The sequence below is a fragment of the Pan troglodytes genome, chromosome 1 (genome assembly GCF_028858775.2).
Source record: "Pan troglodytes isolate AG18354 chromosome 1, NHGRI_mPanTro3-v2.0_pri, whole genome shotgun sequence".
Taxonomy (NCBI): domain Eukaryota; kingdom Metazoa; phylum Chordata; class Mammalia; order Primates; family Hominidae; genus Pan; species Pan troglodytes.
Genome location: NC_072398.2, coordinates 106799689 through 106824357, shown reverse-complemented (window position 1 = coordinate 106824357; position 24669 = coordinate 106799689). Strand labels below are relative to the sequence as shown.

The 24669-nt window shown below is 40.9% G+C and overlaps 1 protein-coding gene across 4 annotated transcripts in view; it reads right to left on the bottom strand.

The window, feature by feature from the left end:
• Window positions 1-24669, bottom strand: part of RNF115 (ring finger protein 115) — an 82233-nt gene that overhangs the window by 45042 nt on the left and 12522 nt on the right. For 2 of the 4 annotated variants that reach the window (XR_010158869.1, XM_016942602.4), the window contains exons 2-3: window positions 2212-2270; window positions 312-363 (exon numbers count right to left, since the gene is read on the bottom strand). Coding sequence is in view for 2 of the 4 variants with exons in the window: in XM_016942602.4 (XP_016798091.1) it covers window positions 312-363; window positions 2212-2221 (62 nt within the window). In the remaining 2 variants the exon portion in view is untranslated. The remainder of the gene's footprint in view (window positions 1-311; window positions 364-2211; window positions 2271-24669) is intronic. The other 2 variants (XR_010158862.1, XM_514416.8) reach the window with 1 other exon arrangement.

Below are 24669 nucleotides of genomic sequence, written 5' to 3'. Positions count from 1 at the left end.
ATTGTTCCCCCACAACCAATATATCTTTTATTTAGCACATGCAGAGCATAAGTGCCTGAAATAAGTTACTTGATGCAATTATAATGGCACAAACAAAAAGCTATCCCAAGTTAGCATGCCATCCACACAAAATTGCTAATTTTGCAGTCATGCTAATCTTACACGTTTAGTGTTGGTATTGTACTATTTAAAACCAAGATGACATTTAACTGTATCAAAATAGATCCCATGCCACATATTGCCCCAGAAGCTCCAGCTTATTTACACATATAATCACCAATCATTAGTAAAGTAAAACTAATGGTACATACTGTAAAATGTGTAGTTTTTCCTGGTTGTGGAAGGGACCTTCAACTTTAGATTCTGCCAACAGTAACAGTAAAGGAATTACCTACTGCCATTAAAATCTCCAAAGTCACTCCAAGATTAAGAGGCTTCAGATTACAGATTCTTTTTGACCAGTCGGTACTTCTTCAATTTTCAGACGAATGTTTAACCAAATAGCCCCAAAAGAACAAATGTGCCATTTTGTTTAGCCAAAAGAGGCCATCCTATCAATGCTATTCTAAAATTTATTAAAATTTTAAGTTAGGCCAGGTGCAGTGGCTCACACCTGTAATCCCAACACTTTGGGAGGCCAAGATGGGCAGATCACGAGGTCAGGACTTCAAGACCAACCTGGCAAACACGGTGAAACCCCATCTCTACTAAGAATACAAAAATTAGCCAAGCGTGGTGGTGCATGCCTGTAATCTCAGCTACTTGGGAGGCTGAGGCAGGAGAATCACTTGAACCTGGGAGGCAGAGATTGCAGTGAGCCAAGATCGTGCCCTTGCACTCCAGCCTGGGCAAAAGAGTGAGACTCCGTCACAAAAAAAAAAAAAAAAAAAAAAAAAAAGATTTTAGGTTGGGCACGGTGGCTCATGTCTGTAATCCCAGCACTTTGGGAGGCCAAGGCAGGCGGATCACTTGAGGTCAGGAGTTCAAGACCAGCCTGGCCAACACGGCAAAACCCCGTCTCTACTAAAAATACACAAAAATTAGCAGGGCATAGTGTCAGACACCTGTAGTCCCAGCTACTGGGCAAGCTGAGGCCCAAGAATCATTTGAACCTGGGAGGCAGAGGTTGCAGTGAGCCGAGATCGAACCACTGCACTCCAATCTGGCAACAGAGCAAGACTCTGTCTCAAAAAAAAAGAAAAAAGAAAAAAGATTTTATAGTTTTGTTCACATAAACAAAAAAGGAATATGTAATAGTCACTTTCAGAAATATTTCCCCTTTTTATCAGCTGTATACCTTTATGAAGGCCAATAAGAACAAATTCCAAGCATTACAAACCCATATATTAATATCACCCTTGAAAGATGGCCTAAGTTTGACAGCAATAATCTTTTCTTTTTTCTTTTTTTTGAGACACAGTTTCACTCTTGTTGCCCAGGCTGGAGTCTTGGCTCACTGCAACCTCCGCCTCCCAGTTTCAAGTGATTCTCCTGCCTCAGCCTCCCAAGTAACTGGGATTACAGGCGCCCGCCACTATACCCAGCTAATTTCTGTGTTTTTAATGGAGACGGGGTTTCACCATGTTGACCACGCTGGTCTTGAGCTCCTGACCTCAGGTGATCCACCCACCTCAGCCTCCCAAAGTGTTGGGATTACAGGCATGAGCCACCACACTGGCCAAATAATCTTAATAAGAACAAGAGACTCAAGGCCTCCTCAAAGCAGAGTAACAATCGGTTTTCCTGGCTAGAACAGCCTGTTTACCTGATTAGGTATCTTTGTCAGAAGTCACTCCCTAACCCGCCAAAGAGGTATAACAGCAGTTTACCTTCAGACAGCAGAGTGGTCACTAAAAACCAACTAATAATCTAAGAGAAGCCCCAAGTCTCAGATAATAAATGAAAACTTACCAGATTTACTCTGACATGCGTACAGATGTACATGGAATGCCACATACAATCAGGAGCAGTGCGTATCACCACATCTGCTATGATATCACTTTCCAAATTTTCCCATTTTTCTTTCTTTTTCCTCTCCCATTCTTCTGCCCTCTCTTGTGCAAGCTCATGCACTCACTGACTCTCTCTCTCTCACTCTCGCTCTCTCTGTAGAGTGTAAGTTGTAAAACAAATTCAACTTACTCAGTCCATGCTGAGAGAAAATAGTTTTGATAATAGAATGTCTGATTTATTCATGAGCTTGTACAATACCTGGAATCATCTGTCACTTCTTCAATAAAGCCTGATTCACATCTGGGACATATATATTCCTATAAAAGAAAGGAAGAAACAAATAAAACTTTTTCATTAGAAAGCTACGTGGTATCTGTAGTTTCAGAATAACATGCAGTATACAAGCTGAGGCTCTGAAATGTTCTATGTACTTGCTGACTCAAGTAGTTTTTGTTTTTTTTTTCTTTTGTGAGACAGGGTCTCACTCTGTCACCCAGGCTGGAGTGCAGTGGTATGATCATGGCTCACTGCAGCCTCCATCTCCCAGGCTCAAGAGATCCTCCTGCCTCAGCCTTCAGAGTAGCTAGGACCACAGGCACATGCCAACATACCTAATTTTTTTTTTTGTAGAGGATGAGGTCTTGCTATGTTGCCCAAGCTGATCTCAAACTCCTGAACTGAAGTGATCTTCCTGCCTCAGCCTCCCAAAGTGCTGGAATTACAGGCATAAGCCACTGAGCCCAGCCTAGTTTTTTCTTTTTCTTTTTTTTTTTGTTTTTCTTTTTGTTGCCCAGGCTGGAGTGCAATGGCATGATCTCGGCTCACGGCAACCTCCACCTCCTGGGTTCAAATGATTCTCCTGCCTCAGCCTCCCGAGTAGCTAGGATTACAGGCATGCGACAACACGCCTGGCTAATTTTGTATTTTTAGGATAGACGAGGTTTTTCCATGTTGGTCAGGCTAGTCTCGAACTCCCGACCTCAGCTGATCTACCTGCCTCAGCCTCCCAAGTAGCTGGGATTACAAGCCCCTGGCTAATTTTTGTATTTTTAGTAGAGACGGGGTTTCACCATGTTGGTCAGGCTGGTCTCAAACTCCTGACCTCAGGCGATCCACCCGCCTCGGCCTCCGAAAGTGCTGGGATTACAGGCACAAGCCACCACGCCCAGTCCCGGCCTAGTTTTTTCTATTATACTCTGGCAAATATAGAATTCCATAAAATATTTGCAGAATTGCTTCATAGCTACCTAAGTGGTTTCCACTGACAGCTGAAAGGTAGAGTGTCAAAGATTTTTTTATTTTAAAATTTAGGTTATTTATTTGTTTATTTAGAGATGGAGTTTCACTCTTGTTGCCCAGGCTGGAGTGCAATGGTGCGATCTTGGCTCACCACAACCTCTGCCTCCCAGGTTCAAGAGATTCTCCTGCCTCAGTCTCCCGAGTAGCTGGGATTACAGGCATGCAACACCACGCCTGGCTAATTTTGTATTTTTATTAGAGACAGGGTTTCTCCATGTTGGTCAGGCTGGTCTCGAACTCCCGACCTCAGGTGATCCCCCTGCCTCAGCCTCCCAAAGTACTGGGATTATAGGCATGAGCCACTGCGCCCGGCCTTTTTTTTTTTTAGACAGAGTTTCGCTCTTGCTGCCCAAGCTGGAGTGCAATGGCACAGTCTTGGCTCACTGCAATCTCTGCTTCCCACACTCAAGCCATTTTCCTGCCTCAGCCCCCCAAGTAGCTGGGATTATAGGCACCTGCCACCATGCCCAGCTAATTTTGTATTTTTAGTAGAGACGGGGTTTTACCATGTTGGTCAGGCTGGTCTCGAACTCCTGACCTCAGGTGATCTGCCTGCCTTGGCCTCCTAAAGTGGTGGGATTACAGGCGTGAGCCACCGCGCCTGGCCTATTTTTTAAATTAGAATGAATTCATCGTCCAATTTTTTCTTCAAATCTAACAAAAAAGCTCCACTATATACATATCAACGCAGTAAAACATTATAATAATGATGGGTATAGAAACTGCTACTTTTTAGTCTGGGCGCGGTGGCTCACGCCTGCAATCCTAACACTTTGGGAGGCCAAGGTGGGCAGATCACTTGAGGTCAGGAGTTCAAGACCACCCTTGCCAACATGGTGAAACTCCATCTCTACTAAAAATGTAAAATTAGCTGGGGTGTGGTGGCGTGTGCCTGTAGTCCCAGTTACTTGGGAGGCTGAGGCAGGAGAACTGCTTGAACCCAGGAGGCAGAGGTCGCAGTGAGCCCAGATAGTGCCATTGCACTTCAGCCTGGGCGACAGATCGAGACTCTGTCTCAAAAAAAAAAAGTAAGAAACTGCTACTTTTTACTACGTAAAGAAAGAGACTACTACTTTTTACTGTGTACATACAGAAGACATAAACTGGGCCAGGTGTGGTGGCTCATGCCTGTAATCCCAGCACTTTCGGAGGCCAGGCGGGCAGATGACCTGAGGTCGGGAATTTGAGATCAGCCTGACCAACATGGAGAAACCCCATCTCTACTTAAAAAAAAAAAAAAATTAGCCATGGTGGTACACGCCTGTAATCCCAGCTACTCGGGAGGCTAAGGCAGGAGAATCGCTTGAACCCAGGAGGTCGAGGTTGGAGTGAGCCAAGATCGCGCCATTGCACTCCATCCTGGGCAACAAGAGCGAAACTCCATCTCAAAAAAAAAAAAAAGAGAGAGACATAAACTGAATAACAGCATAAATCAATTTGTAGACTAGGAACAATGAGGCAGTACAATAGTTCTATTCTATCTTCTGTTTATCAATGGTTCCAAACAAGACCTAACAATTCTCAAATACCCTACAGAAATGACAATTCAAATAACCAAAACAATTCCATTAATTCAATTTCTATTTCCTTCAGTAATACATCTTTCTTTTAAGTAATATCAAGCTTTGGGGATAAGAATACACTTTAGAGACTGCCTTATAATAATTTTTTAAAGTATATTTTAACTACCTATTAAAATAGACCTGAGAAACACATTTTTTTTAAACCTCATCCTAGACTCCAAAGGCATGGGAAAGACATTTTCAACCATTTTGTGTCTTTTTTATTTTTTATTTTATTTTATTTTTTTTTTTTTTGAGACAGGATCTCACTCTGTTGCCCAGGCTGGAGTGCAGTGGCACAGTTTTGGCTCACCGTAGCCTTGACCTCCAGGGCTCAGGCAATCCTGCCGGCCTCAGCTGGGACCACAGGCACATACCATGACCAGCTATTTGTATTTTTGGTAGAGATAAGGTCTTGCCACGTTGCCCTGGCTGGTCTGAAAGAACTCCTGAGCTCAAGCAATCTGCCCACCTTGGCCTCCCAAAGTGCTGGAATTACAGGGATGAAACACTGTGCCCAGTTCAACTATTTTCTTATGCCATATAGTTTCTGAACCCTAAATTTTGTTTTACCTGAAGATGATGTAAGCTGTATTTGGCTCTTCAAAGAAAGACAGGATGGTAACTCAAACACTGAAACACTTTTTTTCTAAAGAGATGGGGTCTCATTCTGTCACCTAGACTGGAGTGCAGTGGCACAATCACAGCTCAAGGCAGCCTCGAACTCCTGTGCTCCAGTGATCCTCCCAAAGTGCTGGGATTACAGGCATAACCCACCATGCCTGGCCCTCAAGTGCTTTTTTAAAAGAAAAAAAAAAATCCCTCATGTCAAAAAGATTAGTTTCTTGAGGAGACAGTCAAACCAAGAAACAGCAAATTTAATACAATAATTGCTATAACCAATGAACACTAGAAACAGAAACAAATACAGAGTTTGCCTGGGGGAACTAGGGAAAGCTCTGACTGAAACAGAGACCTAAAATATTTGTCCAATGAAAAAGGAAATTCTAGGTCTAGGACCATGATGATAGAAAACAGCATGCATGGAGGTTTGGAAGGGAGTGGTATGAATGTGGATATGCAGACAGGCAGATAGGGGCCAGAATGTAGAAAACTTTAGACAACTATTAATATTGACTTTACCTTGAGGATCAGAAACTCAACCTTTTTTCTCCACTACACACATAAAGGATGAGACACATTCATAATGGGCATACTGTAAACTACTCCAGAAATGAAGTAATCTGGAGACCACATAAATCCCTGAGTCCTCCTCTACTCCTTCATCCCCTACCCTCCCAGAAAGCTGCAACTCCATCCCTTTCTCTCCCATTCTGAAAATTTATCTGGTCAGGCGTGGTGGCTCACGCCTATAATTTTAACACTTTGGGAAGCTGAGGCAGGAAGATTGCTAGAGCTCAGTAGTTTGAGATCAGCCTGGGCAACATAGTGAGACCTTGTCTCTACAAAAATTTAAAAATTAGCCAGGCATCGTGGCGCATGCCTGTAGTCCCAGCTACTTGGAGGCTGAGGCCAAAGGATTGCTTGAGCCCAGGAAGTTGAGGCTGCAGTAAGCTGTGATGGTGCAACTGCACTGCAGTCTGGGTAACAAAGCAAGACCCTGTATCAAAAAATAATAACAATAATATATGCAAATATATGAGTTTATCTGAATGCCGAATACAAATGAGACTGATTTTGGAAAGCTAACCTTATCTATTCTAATGTCTAAAATTAAATTCAAAAAACAGAGTCAATAGAAAAATGAAATCACAGTGCTAGGCCCTCTTTCTTCTCTCTCCCTCTCTCACTCATTCCTATTGCTTTAAATCTCTCTACATGCCAACTCCCCCCAAATGTGTATCTCTATCCCAGGCCAGTCTTCTGAATTCCAGACTCACTTACTCTTATATGTATGCTCTCTCACATGCTTTTTCTCACACACACACACACACCCTCGAGAGGTGGCATACCAGTTTGCTCATACTAGAAACCCAGGGGTCATTCATAACGCCTCTCTTTCACCTCCCACCACTAAGTCCTGGTACTCCAAACACAAACACATTTCCCACATCTACATACTCCTTGTGCCGCTGCTGCTACCTTAACCCAAGCCAGCACTGGTTCTGAGCACTAAATATCTTACCCTCTTTCTTTTTTTTTTCTTTTTTTTTTTTTTTTGAGACGAAGTCTCGCTCTGTCACTCAGGCTGGAGTGCAATGGCACAATCTTGGCTCACTGCAACCTCTGCCTCCTGGGTTCAAGCAATTCTCCCACCTCAGCCTCCAGAGTGGCTGGGATTACAGGCATGTGCCACCACACCCGGCTAATTTTTGTATTTCTAGTAGAGACGGTGTTTCGCCACGATGGCCAGGCTGGTCTCGAACTCCTGACCTCGAGTGATCCGCCTGCCTCAGCCTCCCAAAGTGCTGGAATTACAGGCGTGAGCCACCACGCCCAGCCCGAATATCTTCCCTCTTAAGTCGTGTCCTGCTTCTCTTTTAGTCCTTTCCAATCTGAAATCAAAAAAGAACCATCTTTTTTAAAGCATAAAACAGACCATGTCATTACCCAGCTTAAAATATTTCAATTATTTACAAAAACACTTAAAATTAAATTCTTTAACATGATTTACAAGGCTGGTCTGTGCTCAACTTGACAATCTCATTGTCACCCCTCCCCTCCTTCAGTGTGTTCCAGCCACACACTGGACTTCTTTTGATTCTTTGAACTCATCAAGCTCAGCACTGCCTAAAAGCTTCCTGCAACTAGAACACTATTTCCCTAACTTTCTGCATGGCAAGGGGCATCTAATCTCTTTCTTTTTTTTTTTTTTTGAGACAGAGTCTCACTCTGACGCACAGGCTGGAGTGCAGTGGTGCGATCTCCTATTGGTATCATGTGAAGTCCCCACTTCACATGGTCCCAGTCACGGTTCTGTGTCCGGAATTTATTCCTTCCCGTGGGTTCTTGGTCTCACTGACTTCAAAAATGAAGCGCGGACCCTCCCGGTGAGTGTTACACTTCTTAAAGATGGTGTGTCCTGACCAGGCGCAGTGGCTCACGCCTGTAATTCTAGCACTTTGGGAGGCCGAGGAGGGTGGATCACAAAGTCAGGAGATTGAGACTATCCTGGCTAACACGGTGAAACCCTGTCTCTACTAAAAATACAAAAAATTAGCCGTGCGTGGTGGCGGGCGCCTGTAGTCCCAGCTACTGGGAAGGCTGAGGCAGGAGAATGGTGTGAACCCGGGAGGCGGAGCTTGCAGTGAGCCGAGATCGCGCCACTGCACTCCAGCCTGGGTGACAGAGCGAGACTCCATTTCAAAAAAAAAAAAAAAAAGATAGTGTGTCTGGAGTTTGTTCCTTCAGATGTTCAGATGTGTCTGGGGTTTCTTCATTCTGGTTGGTTCGTGGTCTCGCTGACTTCAGGAGTGAAGCCGCAGACCTTCGCAGGGAGTGTTACAGCTCTTAAAGTTGGCACGTCCGGAATTGTTTGATCCTCCCCGTGGGTTCACGGTCTCGCTGACTTCAGGAATGAAGCCACAGACCCTCCAGGTGAGTGTTACAGCTCATAAAAGTAGTGCAGACCCAAAGAGTGAGCAGCAGCAAGATTTATTGAGAAGAGCCAAGAACAAAGCTTCCACAGCGCGGAAGGGGCCCAAGCTGCTTGCTGCTGCTGGCTGGTGCGGCCAGCTTTTATTCCCTTATTTGTCCCCGCCCACGTCCTGCTTGATTGGTCCATTTTACAGAGCGCTGATTGGTCCATTTTACAGAGTGCTGATTGGTACATTTTTACAGAGTGCTGATTAGTGTGTTTACAATCCTTTAGCTAGACACAGAGCACTGATTGGCGCATTTACAATGCTTTAGCTAGACACAAAAGTTCTCCAAGTCCCCACCCAATCCAGAAGCTCAGCCAGCTTCACCTCTCAGTTCTAGGAACCAGGCTGTCAACCACTACAGCTCCCGCACAGGAACATGACACTTAAGAGATATAAATCAAACTGTAGAAGTGCTCTATGGTTCTTCCTGTCATTTGGAAGTGACAAGTACTCCTTCCATTTATAAGCGACAATAAAAGCTTTCTAAATAGTTATATTTTGATTTCAGGGAAGAAAAGCCAAAACTCTTCCCAAATGCTCTGCTAATTATTCTTGATAAAAGTAGCTACTTATAAAACAAACCACACAGCCCTGGACTATCCTCCTGCAATCAACATTACAGGAAAAACAGAGAATTTTTTAGAATACACAAGATCTTCATTCTCTAATTATCAAAGTAAAAAATGCACATTTGTATCTTAAGTCTGATTTCAGAACAAAGTCTGGTCTCAAAAAACTATCTCACTTCCATTTCTTTAATCTGCCTCTTAGATACTTGGAAACCCCAAAATGATACTCTAAAGTTATTATATTTCCTGTTTCTATATTTTCCTTATAAAGACTTCGTATCACTCCACTTACTAGTACCACTTTTCTTCTGGATTCACACAAGTCACTAGCTTTCCCATGATTTCCAGCTATGTTAAGGGTCCACCCCTTCACTCTAAGAGCTCAAAAACTCTATCAATTGCTTCCAACTAATCAAGAGACAAGGTGTTAGATGAGGACAGAAATAAAATAAGATTGGTTATAAGTTGATAATTGTTGAAGCTGTATACATGTAGATTTGTTGTATTATTCTGTCTACACATTTTGTGGTAGAAAATACATAAAAATTTCCCATCTTAACTTTTTCTTTTTTTTTTTTTTTCTGAGACAGGGTCTCCCTCTGTCACCCAAGCTGGAGCGCAGTGGCATGATCTCAACTCATTGTAACTTCCGCCTCCTGAGACTACAGGTGCATGCCACTGCACCCAGCTAATTTTTGTATTTTTTGTAGACATGAGGCTTCACCACGTTGCCCAGGCTGGTCTTGAACTCCTAAGCTCAAGCAATCTGCCTGCCTCAGCCTCCCAAAATACTAGGATTACAAGCATGAGCCACCACACTCGGCCCATATTAACCATTTTTAAGTGTACAGTTCAGAAGTGTTAGGTATATTCACACTGCTGTGAAACATCTCCAGAACCTTCTCATCTTGCAAAACTGAAACTCTATACCCATTAAACAACAACAACCCATTTCTCCCCTTCATTCCCTGGTAACCACCATTCTACCTCTGTTTCTATGAATTTATAATTTTTGATACTGATACCAACAACCCAACTGTCCCATAGAACTGACCATTACAGTTTCTTTTGAATAAAGATAGAAATTGACCCTCCCAGTCTTAAAACTTGAAAAAGTTACATTTGTCTTATCTGAGTTCCTTTCTCAGGAAACCAACCATCAGGTCTCCCAGATGATATCAAGGAACTGAAACGTACCAGATCACTGCATCTAAACAATGAAACCTCAAACCCCTCAACCCATCGTGATTGCCTAAGTGACCTCCTGCTTCCTGTTGACCAACTTCTCTTCCTTATCTCTCCCTAATTCCTATTTTCCTGCATGTAGTTACAGTTCTTCCCTGCTATATAAGCCCTTAATTGTAGTCAGCCAGGGAGATGGATTTGAGACTGAGTTACCCTCTCCTCAGCTACAGCACCCAATTAAAACCTCCTTCTCTGGCAAAACTCATCGTCTCAGCAACTGGCTTTCTGTGCAGCAAGCAGCATAACCTAGAACACATCCCTGGTGTTTCAGTAATAATATCTAATATAAGTGAAAGCATACAGTATTCGTCTTTGACTGGCTTATTTCACTTAACACAATATCCTCAAGGTTCACCCACACTGTCGCATATGACAGGATTTATTTCCTTTTTAAAGCTAAATAATATTCCATTGTGTGTATATACCATATTTTATTTATTCATCAAGGACATCTGGGTTGTTTTCACCTCTTAGCTATCCTGAATGTGCTATGAGCATAGGTGTGCAAATATCTCTCTGAGGTCCTGCATTGAATACTTCTGGATACATATCCAGAAGTGAGTTTGATGGATTACATAGTAATTCTATTTTTAATTTTTTGAGGAACTGCCATGCTGTTTTCCATCACAGTTGCACCATTTTACAGTCCCACTAACAGTGCACAAGAATAGTTCCAATTTCTCATAATCTTCACTAACACTCGTAATTCCCTGTTTGTTTTTTAATAGTAGCCATCCTAATGGATGTGAGGTGATATCTCATTGTGGTTTTGATTTGGATCTCTCTGATGATTAGTGATGTTGAACATCTTTTCAAATGTGTCTTGACCATTGGTTTATCATCTTTGGAGAAATGACTATTCAAGTCATTTGCCTATTTTTTTATCTGTTTATTTGATCTTTTGTTGTTGAGTTGTTGTTCTTTCTACATTCTGGATATTAATACTTTAACAGATACACAATTTACAAACATTTTCTCCCATTCCACAGGTTGCCTTTTCAAGTTGATTGTGTTCATTGATGCACCAAAGTTTTTAAGTTTGATGCAGTCCCATTTGCCTATTTTTGCTTTTGTTGCCTGTGCTTATGGTGTCATATGCCAGAAATCACTGCCAAATCCAAAGTTATAAAGCCTTTCCTCTAAGTTTTAAGTTATAAGCCTTTCCTCTAAGTTTTCTTTTAGGAGTTTTACAGTTTTAGGTCTTATATTTAGGTCTTTAATCCACTTTGAGTTTATTTTTATATATAGTCTAAAATATGAGTCCAAATTTTTGTTTTGTATGTGAAAGTCCAGTTTTCCCAACACTGTTTGCTGAAGAGACTGTCCTTGCTCCACAGAGGGGTCCTGGCACCTCTGTCCAAGATCATCTGACCACATATGCAAGGGTTTATTTCTGGAGTCTCTATTCCATTGTCTATATGTCTGTTGTTATGCCAGTACCACACTAGTTTTATTACCATAGCTTAGTAATATATTTTGAAATCAGAAAGTTTGAGTCCTCCAGCTTTGTTTTTCTTTTTGAAAACTGTTCTGGCTATTAGGGGTAACGTGAGATTCCAAATTAATTTTGGGATGAAACTTCTATTTGCAAAAAAAATGCTGTTGGGATTTTGATAGGTATTCTGTTGAATCTGTAGATCGCTTTGGGCAGAATTCATATCTTAACAATATTAAGTCTTCCAATCCATGAACACAGGATGTCTTTCTATTTATTTGTATGCTCTTTAATTCTTTTCAGCAGTATTTTATGGTTTTTAATATTCAAATTTTTCACTTCTTTGGTTAGGGTCATTCCTAACTTTCATTCTTTCTGATGCTACTGTTAATGGAATTGTTTTCTTAATTTTTCAAGTTGTTCACTGTGTATGTAAACATAACTAATTTTTGTGTGTTGATTTTGTATCCTGCAACTTTGCTGAATTCATTTATTAGTTATAACAGGGTTTTTTGTAGAATGTTTAGGGTTTTCTTTTTTTTTTTTTTTTTTTAGATGGAGTGTCGCTCTGTCACCAGGCTGGGGTGCAGTGGTGCAATCTCGGCTCACTGCAACCTCTGCCTCCTGGGTTCAAGCAATTCTCCTGCCTCAGCCTCCCGAGTAGCTGGGACTACAAATGCCTGCCATCATGCCCAGCTAATTTTTGTATTTTTAGTAAAGACGGGGTTTCACCATGTTGGCCAGGATGGTCTCGATCTCTTGACCTCGTGATCCGCCTGCCTCGGCCTCCCAAAGTGCTGGGATTATAGGCATGAGCCACTGCAGCCAGCTTCCGGGTTTTCAACAAATAAGATCATATCATCTGTGAACAGAGATAATTTTACTTCTTCCTTTCTAATTTGGGTGCTTTTCTTTTTCTTGCCTAAATTGGCTCTGGCCAGGACTCTTAATACTATGTTGAAATAGCGGTGGCAAGAATGGGCATCTTTGCCATGTTCCTGATGTTAGGGGGAAAGCTTTCGGTCTTTCACCACTGAATGAGATGTTCACTGTGGGCTTTTTTTTGTTGGGGGGAGGGGGTGGGTGAGGGTGGGAAGGGTCTTGCTCTGTTGCCCATTCTGAAGTGATATGGTACGATCTTTGCTCACTGCAGACTCAACCAATCCTCCCACCAAAGTGTCCCAAGTAGCTAGGACTATAGGCGTACATCACCATGCCTGGCTAATTGTGTTTATTTTTTGCAGAGATTAGGTCTCACTTTGTTGCCCAGGCTGGTCTCAAACTCCTGGACTCAAGTGATCCTCCCACCTTGGCCTCCCAGAGTGCTGGAATTACAGGCATGAGCCAACAGGCCCAGCCACTGTGGGCTTTTCATAAATACACTTTGATATGCTGACTTTCCTTCTATTCCTAGTTGAGTGTTTTTATCATGAAAGCGTGCTGGATCTATCAAATGCTTTTTCTGCATGAATTGAGATGATGATGCAGTTTTTGTCCCTTATTCTGTTAATGTGGTATTCTCTTTACTTTGATGTGTTTGAAATTTACCATGATAAAGTTTGTTTTAAGTTACAACAGTCTGAGAAACATAGTCGGGTGAAGAAACAGTTAACCAAACCATATACTGAGCAAACTTGCGGCCATTTAAAATAAAAGTAGATCAGAAGTAATTTGTTATGTTAGAGAATTAAGGGGGGAAGTCTACTTATATTTACTAAACACATGATGTGCTTGACACTGTGCTATTCCACTTAACCACTCTGTGAGGTAAATATTGTTATTGCTATTTTACAAACAAGAAAATGAAAAAAAAATTGTGCCCAGATGGCCTTCCAGAGACAGCCCCAATAAGACCTCTCAGCCCATATATTCTTCTGCAATGTGACCTTCCCACTCCCTTTAAAGACATGCAGTTTATTTCTCAAGCCCCTTGAATCTGGGAGGCCCTGTGACTTCTTTAATAGATACAATACTATGCCAGTTCCAAAGCCCTTAACTGCCTGGCAACTTCTACTTCCTAACTCTTGGAACCCTGAGCAGCCACATAAGTTTAGGCTATTCTGCTGGATAGAGAGGCCATCTCAAAGAGCACTGAGACATCAGACAAGTAAAAGGAAAACACCATCTTGGATCCAGCCTAGGGCAGAGTCTTCAGATGGCCCCATCTCCAGGTACTATCTGACCACAACCACATGAAAGACCTTAAGGGGAGAAGTGTCCAGCTGAACCCTGTCAATCCACAGAAACATGAGAGATAATAATAAGTTATTGTATTAAGCCACTACATTTTGGATAGACTTGTTAGGCAATAATAGAAAATCAGAACATTGCCCAAGGGATGAAAAGGAGCTTTAGGCCGGGCGCAGTGGCTCATGCCTGTAATCCCAGCACTTTGGGAGGGCCAAGGCGGGCAGATCACAAAGTCAGGAGATCGAGACCATCCTGGCTAACACGGTGAAACCCCATCTCTAATAAAAATACATAAAAATTAGCTGGGCATGGTGTTGGGAGCCTGTAGTCCCAGCTACTCAAGAGGCTGAGGCAGGAGAATGGCATGAACCCAAGAGGCAGGGCTTGCAGTGAGCCAAGATTACGACACCGCACTCCAGCCTGGGCACAGCGCAGAGCGCACAGCAAGACTCCGTCTCAAAAAAAAAGAAAAAGAAAAGGAGCTTTAAACCTTGGTCTTTCTTGAATCCAAAATTACATCTTCTTTTCATTATACCATGTTGATTGAAAATAACTATGCTTTTAGGCCAGGCACAGTGGCTCAGCCTATAATCTCAGCACTTTGGAAGGCCACGGAGGGAGGATCACTTGAGGCCAGGAGTTCGAGCCTGGCCCAACATGGCAAAACCCCGTCTCTACTAAAAATACAAAAATTAGCCAGGCGTGGTGGCACATGCCTGTAATCCCAGCTACTCTGCAGGCTGAGGCAGGAGAATTGCTTGAACCCAGGAGGCAGAGGTTGCAGTGAGTGAAAGAGTGAGACTCCATGTCAAAAAGAAAGAAAGAAAGAAAGAAAATAACTATGCTTTTAAAGGGAGGAACACTAAATCAAGAATAATAATCAAATGCCAATTATATGTCAGGCACTACGGAAATCTATCCTACGCTTACCTATTAATACGTCAAGTCTTCACAACAAACCTCTCCCCAAAATATTTCCAATGTATGCAGTCACAAAATCTTACCCCTCAGTAACTCATTTCTCTCTTTTTCAGTAACTCATTTCTAATTCAGTAACTCACTTCTCTCTTCTTTTTTAAACTGAGACAGGGTCTCGCTCTGTTGCCCAGGCTGGAGTGCAGTGGCACCATCTCGGCTCACTGCAACCTCTGCCTCCCAGGCTCCAGAGATTCTCCCACCTCAGCCTCCTGAGTAGCTGGGACTACAGGTGAATACCATTACGCCCAGCTAATTTTTATATTTTTTGTAGAGACGGAGTTTTGCCATGTTGCCCAAGCTAGTCTCGAACTCCTGAGCTCAAGCAATCCTCTCATGTTAGCCTCCCAAAGTGCTGGGATTACAGGCGTGAGCCACCACGCCCAGCCGAGTCATTTCTATCATCCCATCTGTAAAAGAAAAGCATAACAAAAAACCTAAGTTACTTACCTAGAATCATTGGAAACAGGAACCCAACTGTTTCCACCAAACTAAGCTGCTTTCCCCCTAGGCTCTAAAAGATTACTGTAAACAACTCTAGTGAAGATACTCAGTAGCAGGTTCTGAATCAAGAACAACTCCCTAAGCATAGCTTAGCCCTGATGCTTACCCACTTAAAAGAACAGCCCAAGAGGACACAAAGCACTAGAAATATAGGAAGGAAAGGAAAAGGGTGGTTTTAATGCATTATTTCTTTTGCCTCCGGTATTTCAAAGGATTAGTTATCACAATACGTGACACCTTAGAGGACAAGGAGCTACAAATTCAGACCTATTTATATCAGGTCACATAATGTGAAATTTAAATACTCTTGAAACCTATACAAGTTTGTATCCAATACTTATTCAGTACATCAAATGTAATATAAAGACTTACTACTTTTTTCCTAATTTCACAGCTATGTTTTTCTACCTCTTCGTTATCAACTTAAAGTGTTTATTTTATCTAAAACAGAAGTTCCAATGGTGATTAAAGTGTCAAAAAAAAGAAGCCCATTTTCTGTCTAGTCTGACAGCCACAATTTTAAGTTAGTCACATTCTATTGTTTATACTCTCTTTGAGTATCACATGGCAAGACAGTCAGAAATTTCTAATTAGAAGGATTAAGAACACAAAATGTTTGCCACACATCACAGCTCCTAGGCCAGTACCCACTATACTTTTACTCTGATGCTAAGTCTCGTCACTAGGTCACAGAGACTGGTTCCCTTTTCAAGCCAGGTTATACATCCTCCTTCCTTTTCAAAAGCATCAAGTGAACCCCAAAACAAAGACAACAGAACTTCTGAGTTCTGTTCCCAGTTCCACCATTATCCTCAAGGTCTCTGTGAAAATCTCTTTCTAGAGTACAAATACTGTCCTCACTGACTTCTTTCTCTCAACTCTCCTTCAAGAAATTAAGGAAGACATACCTCTCATTCATTACAAGAAAAAGTTTCCAGTCTAAACATTTTGAAATTAGTTCTCTGAGCTCAAGGAGTTGTAAGCAATTGTTCACTTGGCTATTAATAAAGAAAATCAGTTTACTAAAAAGGAAAACAATAGGCCACAGTTTCAGTGTTACACAAGGATACCTATACAATTTAAATACTGTTTGAAGGGCTGTGATTCAGTTCCAGGCCAATAAAACTACCTTGATTTATAGTTTCATCCCCCTAAGAATAGTAACATTCACATTCACAACCTTTATTTATTTATTTATTTTGAGACTGAGTCTCACTCTGTTGCCCAGGCTGGAATGCAGTGGCATGATCTTGGCTCACTGCAAACTCTGCCTCCCAGGCTGAAGCAATTCTCCCACCTCAGCTTCCCAGTAGGTGGGAATACAGGTGCCCGCCATTATGCCCAGCTAATTTTTGTATTTTTAGTAGAGATGGGTTTCACCACATTGGCCAGGCTGGTGTTGAACTCCTGACCTCAAGTGCTCCACCTGCCTCAGCCTCCCAAAGTGCTGGGATTAGAGGCGTGAGCCGCCGCACCCAGCCACCTTTACCATTTTGTTCCTTAATTCAGGCCATGATTGAACACTGACATTACAGATTCCAAACAGGAGTGCATAATCAACCAAGCTTCTTTAGCTCATTGTGTACCAAGGCAGAAAATCAGGTCACAAGACAAAGTGTTACTTGATACAAGCTTGATCAGATGGTCAAGAAGCCAAATTTTCTAAGGAAGAAACACACAGGACTACAAGAATTACCAGAGAAAATGTTAACCTCAGACAACATAATATAGCAGAAAAGATTTATAGTGTTTTTGGCTTGCTCACACTAAAGGCAGCAAGAAAGGGAACAACCCAGTGGCATAAATATAAAATGATAAATGAGCCAAAAAGTATAGATGTTTAGCTCTGATGTGTACCACAATAGTTTATAAGTAAAATGTACTTTCTTGCTTTTAGCTTAGGCTGACAGAATCTTCTTTGACAAAGTGACAACATTCATTCACTCAGCAAAAATTCTAAGCTCTACATTCCAAGCATTGTGTAGAAAGAAAAATAACCTGGGATTAAAAGTCACTAAAATCACCTACAAAGTATATGCTCTGATAAAATCATACTTCCCTTAACCATATTCTAGTAGTTAGGGAAGTCAAAAGGCATATAAAATGAACTTCTGAATATCCTAGTCTTAGGTACTTAGCCTCGAAATGAGAACTAAGCAATGTTTCAGAACAGCCTAAGTGGTTAGAGTAATGAATGTGAAGCAAAACAAAGCTGGACTGGTAATCATTTCAACTATGTATGTGCACTTCAAAACATCACGTTGTCCACCTTAAATGCATGCATGCATGCACACACACACACACACACAATCGGACTGGAAACACAGAATAACCAACCAGTTGTGTGACACTGGGTAGCTCACTTCATCTAAACGAGATAGTACCGGGAATATACTAAATTCTCAACAAACTGTAGGTTCTAATAAATTATTCTGAGTGATTTGGATATGGAATATTTCTCAAACCATGTTTCACAGGATATTAACCAGTGGTTAAGGTGGGGAGAAAAACTAGATTTAGAAAAGCCTGAACTAAATATCAAACATGCTGCTTTAATGAATGATTTTTCAGAACCATTAATATGCCATTCCATGTCATAAAAGTGGAAGTGGAGGGATGGAGATAGGGAAACAATGTGGTATGCAATATTTTACCATAATTCTGAACTCCTATTAAATCTCCTGGCACACAGTTTGAGAATCACTGATCTAGACTACTGATTTCTATACTTTTGGTTCCCATAAAGCAGTTCGATTTTCAAATTAAAAAATTGGAAACTTGCAAGGATTGCCAGCTTTTTTATTTTGCCAAGTATAAATATTAAAAAAAAACCCATCTACCATCACCATTTCATTTTAAAAAGTACTATTTTACCATGTACCCACAGAGCAATCAGAGCTTCTGACTGAGAACTCTTCATCGAAATAAAAGTAATACTTGGAATTCTAACATTGACTTGCCATCAGTGACATGGGAGAATTTCACAAGTATGATCTAATTCACCTCACAGCAGGAACATTCAAGTCAGGAAAGATCACATACAAACTGGTTGTTAACAGTAGCCACTGACCATTGGATTAAGAAAACAATTAGTTAACTGAATACAACTTTAAAAACAAAAGCAATGTAAATGCAACCTCAAAGCAAACAAAGAATATTTATAAAATAGTTCTAAAAAAAAAATTATCCCAGGCCAAGTTTACCTGTTACTGAATCCCAAGTCTTCAAAAAAAAAAAAAAAAAAATGAAGTTTTAATTTATTCAGTCAACATTACCAGCATTATTGCTTTGTTTGATTTATAAAAGGAAAATTTTGACATTGCTTTGCATTATGTCCTCCATCCTAACATTTTCAAGACTGTTCATCATTATAAGATAAAATATGCACTAATAGTTTGTAACTCATAAAGGAGATTATTTCAGGGGTAAAATTTAAATCCTAGTATGTCAGTGGCTACCACATGATCTATGTGGAAAAACTACAGAAGAAAATTCCCTTACACAAAATCCAAAAATACCCCAAAGCTCAAATCACTAAACCGTAGCTAGCAGGAATAAACACAACTATCTCATTTTACAGACAAGGAAAACGAAGACCCTGAAAGGTTCAATAATTTAACAGCTAAAATAAAACATTTTTTCCCACAGTACTAGAATACAATTTATATATAATTAATTAAAATAAATAAAATCAGCTATAAAAAGGGCTGACAACAGTTGCAAAATGAGGGCTAGTCGTTAGTTCTTACAACAACAATATCTCAGACCTGAAATGGGCAAAAAGGCATTTGCTCTAATCCAGAGATAGCTACATTAATTTAATGTTTAAATGAAATATTAAATTTAAGTCCAGGCACAGTGGCTCACGACTATAATCCCAGCACTTTGGGAAGCTGAGGGGGGTGGATCACTTGAGGTCAGGTGTTCAAGACCAGCCTGGCCAACAGGGTGAAACCCCGTCTCTACTAAAAATACAAAAATTAGCTGGGCATTGTGGCCCACACCTGTAATCCCAGCTGCTCAGGAAGCTGAAGCAGGAGAATCGCTTGAATCCAGGAGGCAGAGGTTTCAGTGAGCTGAGATCGTGCCACTGCACTCCAGCCTGGGCAACAGAGGAAGACTCCATCTCAAAAAAAAAAAATAGATAAATAAATAAATATTAAATTTAAAGAAAGCCAAAAGGAGAAGAAAATATTTAAATCCTGATTTTACTACCCATTTTTCTCAACATTTTATTAATCTCCGTACTTCTTCCTGAATATAGCTGATATAGTTTGTATATGTGTCCCCTCTAAATCTCATGTTGAAATTTGATCCCCAATGTTGGAGGTAGGGCCTAGTGGGAGGTATTTAGGTCATGGACGCAGATCCCTCATGAATGTCTTGGTGCAGTCCTTATAGGAATGAGTGATGTGGTTGTTTAAAAGAGTGTGGTACCCCTCCCCTTTCTCTCTTGCCTTGCGGAACACCTGCTTCCCCTTGGCCTTCCACTATGACTGCAAGCTTCCTGAGGTCCCACCAGAAGCAGATGCTGGTGCGAAGCTTCTTGTACTGTCTGCAGAGTAATGAGCTAAGTAAACTTCTTTTGTTTATTTTTTGTTGAGACAGAGTCTTTTTTCTGTCGCCCAGGCTGGAGTGCAGTGGCAGGATCTCGGCTCACTGCAACCTCCACCTCCTGGGTTCAAGAATTCTCCTGCCTCAGCCTCCTGAGCAGCTGGGATTACAGGTACGCGCCACTGCGCCCAGCCGTAAACCTCTTTTAAGTTACCCAGCTTCAGTTATTCCTTTATAAGCAACACAAAATGGACTAAGACAACAGCCCAAGTACCTAGAACAGCTCCTGGAATATAGAAGGTACCAATACAGTTACTGAATAAATAAAAATGGACTGCTGTTACTGTTGCATAATCTAGTGCCTGTTATTTTAATGTTATTATCAAATACAAACTAAATTCGAAGTGCTGTACTTCACAAATAGAGTATATGTGTGTGTCCTCAAAGAAAATATCCAGAATCAATCACACTCAGGAATAGAAATAGATATACTTCTGGAAACCTTTTACAGTACTAGTGTTACAGGACGAGATAGACCTATATTATACTGCTAATCTTATTAAAAACCTTAGGAACTCTGAATCTGTCCATCTAATACTGATTGCATATTAAAATAGGATGCTAATATAATATTAAAACAACTTCTCCCTATCCATTCAATCAGCACCTGCACTTGATAGAGAATAATAAACCAACAATTTTAAAGATTAGTAAACTAAGGTTGAAAAATTCAGCAAATTAAACATTTTTATGATTCTCACTTATTAATATTACTTTCAACCACTTTTTTATTGCTACAGATATCTGTAAATATTCATGGGGTACATGTGATATTTTGGTACATGCATATCAAGTCAGGGCATTTAGGGCATCTATCACCTTAAATATTTATCATTTCTATGTGCTGGGAATATCTGAAATCCTCTCATCTAGCTATTTTGAAATATACATTGTTGTTAACTTTAGTCACTCTACTCTGCTATCAAACATCAGAACTTATTCCTTCTAATTTTATGTTTATACCCATTAATCAACCTCTCTTTATCCACATACCTCACCCCCTCTGCCTTCACACACCCTTCCCAGCCTCAGATATCATTCCATTCTCTACCTGCATGAAATCAACTTTTTTAGCTCCCACATGAGTGGGAATATGCAATATTTGTCTTTCTGTGCCTGGCTTATTTCACTTAACATAATAACCTCCAGTTCCATCCATGTTGCTACAAATGGCATGACTTCATTCTTTCTTATGGCCAAACACTATTCTCTTGCATATATATATATACCACATTTTCTTTATCCATTCATCCATTGATGGATACTCTGATTCCGTCTTTGCTGCTGTGAATAGTACTACAATGAACATGGAAGTGCAAGTATCCCTTTGATATACTGATTTCTTTTCCTCTGGATAACTACCCAGTAGCGGGATTGCTGGATTGTATGGTAGTTTTCAGTTTTTTTTTGAAATATATCCATTCTGTTTTCCATAGTGACCATACTAATTTACATTCTCATCAACAGTGTTTAAGAGTTCCCTTTCTTCCACATTCTCGTCAGCATCTGTTATTTTTGTCTTTTTAATAATGGCCATTCTAACTGGGGTATAATGGTATCTCATTCTGGTTTTGGTTTGCATTTCTCTGATGATTAGTGATGTTAAGCACTGTTTCATATACCTGTTGGCCATTTATATGCCTTCTTTTGAGAAATGTCTAATCATGTCCTCCTTTGCCCAACCATTATTTGGTTTTTTATTATAGTTTCAACAACCCTTTAATCTAAAACATACAAATCAAGACTAGCAGTGAAAATTAATTTGCTGTTTGCCTTTTACATGTTATTAAACAGAAAGTAAATGTACCATTATAAATAGTTTTTGCACTATATCAGCAATCCAAATAACTAATTTTTTTTCAAACCAACGAGGCTAACATATAAAAATTTCTATTCCCCAACCTAACTTGTCTTAACTAGGTAGGCTAATACCTGTAAACATTTAGCAGTGACCATATTAAGAGATCAGGATCTAATAACTGGCACCATAAATTCAAAATCAGGGAACCAACAGTTTAATAAGTTTGAGAGCAAAAATACTTCACATTAGTACCTAAATTAGAAAAGATCCTCTAGAAGAAGCTTTCATTCAACAAATTCAGCTATTAATGACTTCATTAAAGTAACTCTGCCTACAAAGCCCATCAGCTGTTTATCTGAAAGGCATGTAATTATGGGATGACTCCTCTTCTTATAAGCTCTCATATGCAGAAATAAAGCCGTATTCCACAAGAGGCTCCACTCTACTGGCCACTAACTAATGGCAAGTGGTCCATCAAACTGCTGCTTTGAGCCAACCCTTTAGTCATTAGTCTACAGGTCTGTGCTTTGTTTTCAAGGATTTTTTTTTTTTTTTTTTGAGACAGAGTCTCACTCTGTTGCCCAGGCTGGAGTGCAGTGGTGCAGTCTCAGCTCACTGCAACCTCCACCTCCTGGGTTCAAGTGGTTATCCTCCTTCAGCCTCCCAAGTAGCTGGGATTACAGGCGTGTGCCACCACACCCAGCTAATTTTTGTACTTTTAGTAGATGCAGATTTCACTATGCTGGCTGGTCTCAAACTCCCGACCTCAGGTGATCTGCCCGCTTCAGCCTCCCAAAGTGCTGAGATTATAGGCGTGCGCCACTGCACCCAGACCCAGCTAATTTTTTTTTTTTTTTTTTGGAGACAAGACTTTCACTCTTGTTGCCCAGGCTGGAGTGCAGTAGTGCGATCTTGGCTCACTGCAATCTCCACCTTCCAGGTTCAAGCAATTCTTCTGCGTCAGCCTCCCGAGTAGCTGGGATTACAGGCATGCGCCACCATGCCTGGCTAATTTTGTATTTTTAGGACAGACGGGGTTTCACCATGTTGATCAGGTTGGTCTTGAACTCCTGACCTCGAGTGATCTGCCTGCCTCGGCCTCCCAAAGTGCTGGGATTACAGGCATGAGCCACTGCACCCAGCCTGTTTTCAAGGTTTTTATGAACACTGGTACCTCCATCATTTTCAACAGGTACAAAAAGCAGAAAGTGGCAAGAAGAAAAAGCCTACAGTTAAGTTTCCTTCATTCAACAAATACTAATTGAGTATCTACTATGTACCAAGGCACTGTCCTAACACTTATGAAAAAGAAAACATCAATAATAAGAGTGGTGAGGAAATAAGAAATTTAAACACATATAGGAATTGTCTAAAGGCCAAGTAAATCTTTGTCTTTTAGACTAAAAGGCTGTGCTAAAGTAGTGAATAATAAGCAAGAAAAAAAAAAGAAGAGTGAATGATAAAACAGAAAAATGTTTTCCTGTATGACTAGAGGTCATTCTTAATGAGGACAATACAATCATCTAGGGGATAGTTGGGACATCTATGGAAGTGCTTTGGTTGTCACAGCAGTTAAGAAGTGCTTCTCACTATTCACAATAGCAAAGACATGGAATAAACCCAAATGCCCATCAGTGAGAGACTAGATAAAGAAAATGTGGTACATATACACCATGGAATACCATTCAGCCATAAAAAGGACGAGTGATTACTTTGCAGGGATGTGGATGGAGCTGGAAGCCGTTATCCTCAGCAAACTAACATAGGAACAGAAAACCACACACCACACGTTTCATTTGTAAGTAGGGGCTAAATGAGGAGGACACATGGTGGGGAACAACACACACTGGGGCCTGTTGAGGGAGCCTCAGGAAGAATATCTAATGGATGCTGGGCTTAAGAGCTAGGTGATGAGTTGATCTGTGCAGCCAACCACCATGGCACAGGTTTGCCTACATAACAAAACCTGCACATCCTGCACATGTGCCCCGGCACTTAAAATAAAAGTTGCAGAAAAAAAAAAAAGTGTTACTGACATTCAATTGGCAGAGGCCAGGAAAGCATAGGCAAGTCCAGCACAAAGAAAAAATGTCTTTATTCTCAAACTTCCTTATGAATAGTTAACTGGATTTTTAAAATCTGTAAAATTACCAAAGCCTAGAACCTAATTACATTCTACGTATAAGCACCAAGTCCTTCTGCATAATTTTATTTATTTATTTATTTATTTTTTTTGACACAGGGTCTCACTCTGTCACCCAGGCTGGAGTGCAGCGGTGTGATCACGGTTCACTACAGCCTTGACCTCTTGGGCTCAGGTAATCCTCCCACCTCAGCCTCCCAGGTAGCTGGGACTTCAGGCACGTGCCACCAAGCCCGGCTAATTTTTTAAAAAATTTTTTGTAGAGACAGGGTTTTACCATGTTGCCCAGGCTGGTCTCCAACTCCTGGGCTCAAGTGATCCAACCGCCTTGGTATCCCAAAATGCTGGGATTACAGGCGTAAGCCACCGTGCCCAGTCCATAATTTTAATATGTACTAAATGTCCAGAAAAGCAACTGCTGAATAAAGTAAGAGAAAACTGTACTTTGGGGCAGATGCAGTGGCTCACGTTTGTAATCTCAGCACTTTGGGAGGCCGAGGAGGAGGACAGCTTGAGCCTAATTCAAAACCAGCCTGGGCAACTAAGTGAGACCCCATCACTACCGAAAAAAAAAAAAAAAAGAAAAAGAAGAAGAAAGAAGTTGTACTTGAGTTTTATTTGTACATTTGCAAAGAACTGTTCACTGTACTGGTTTGCTTCTCCTGGTATTTAAGTTGCAAATACCCTTATAGCAGTCTACTCAGGTAGCTGTCATGTCAAGCTAATCTGTCAGAAATATTTTCTATTTATCCTTTATCTTACTACAAGATAATT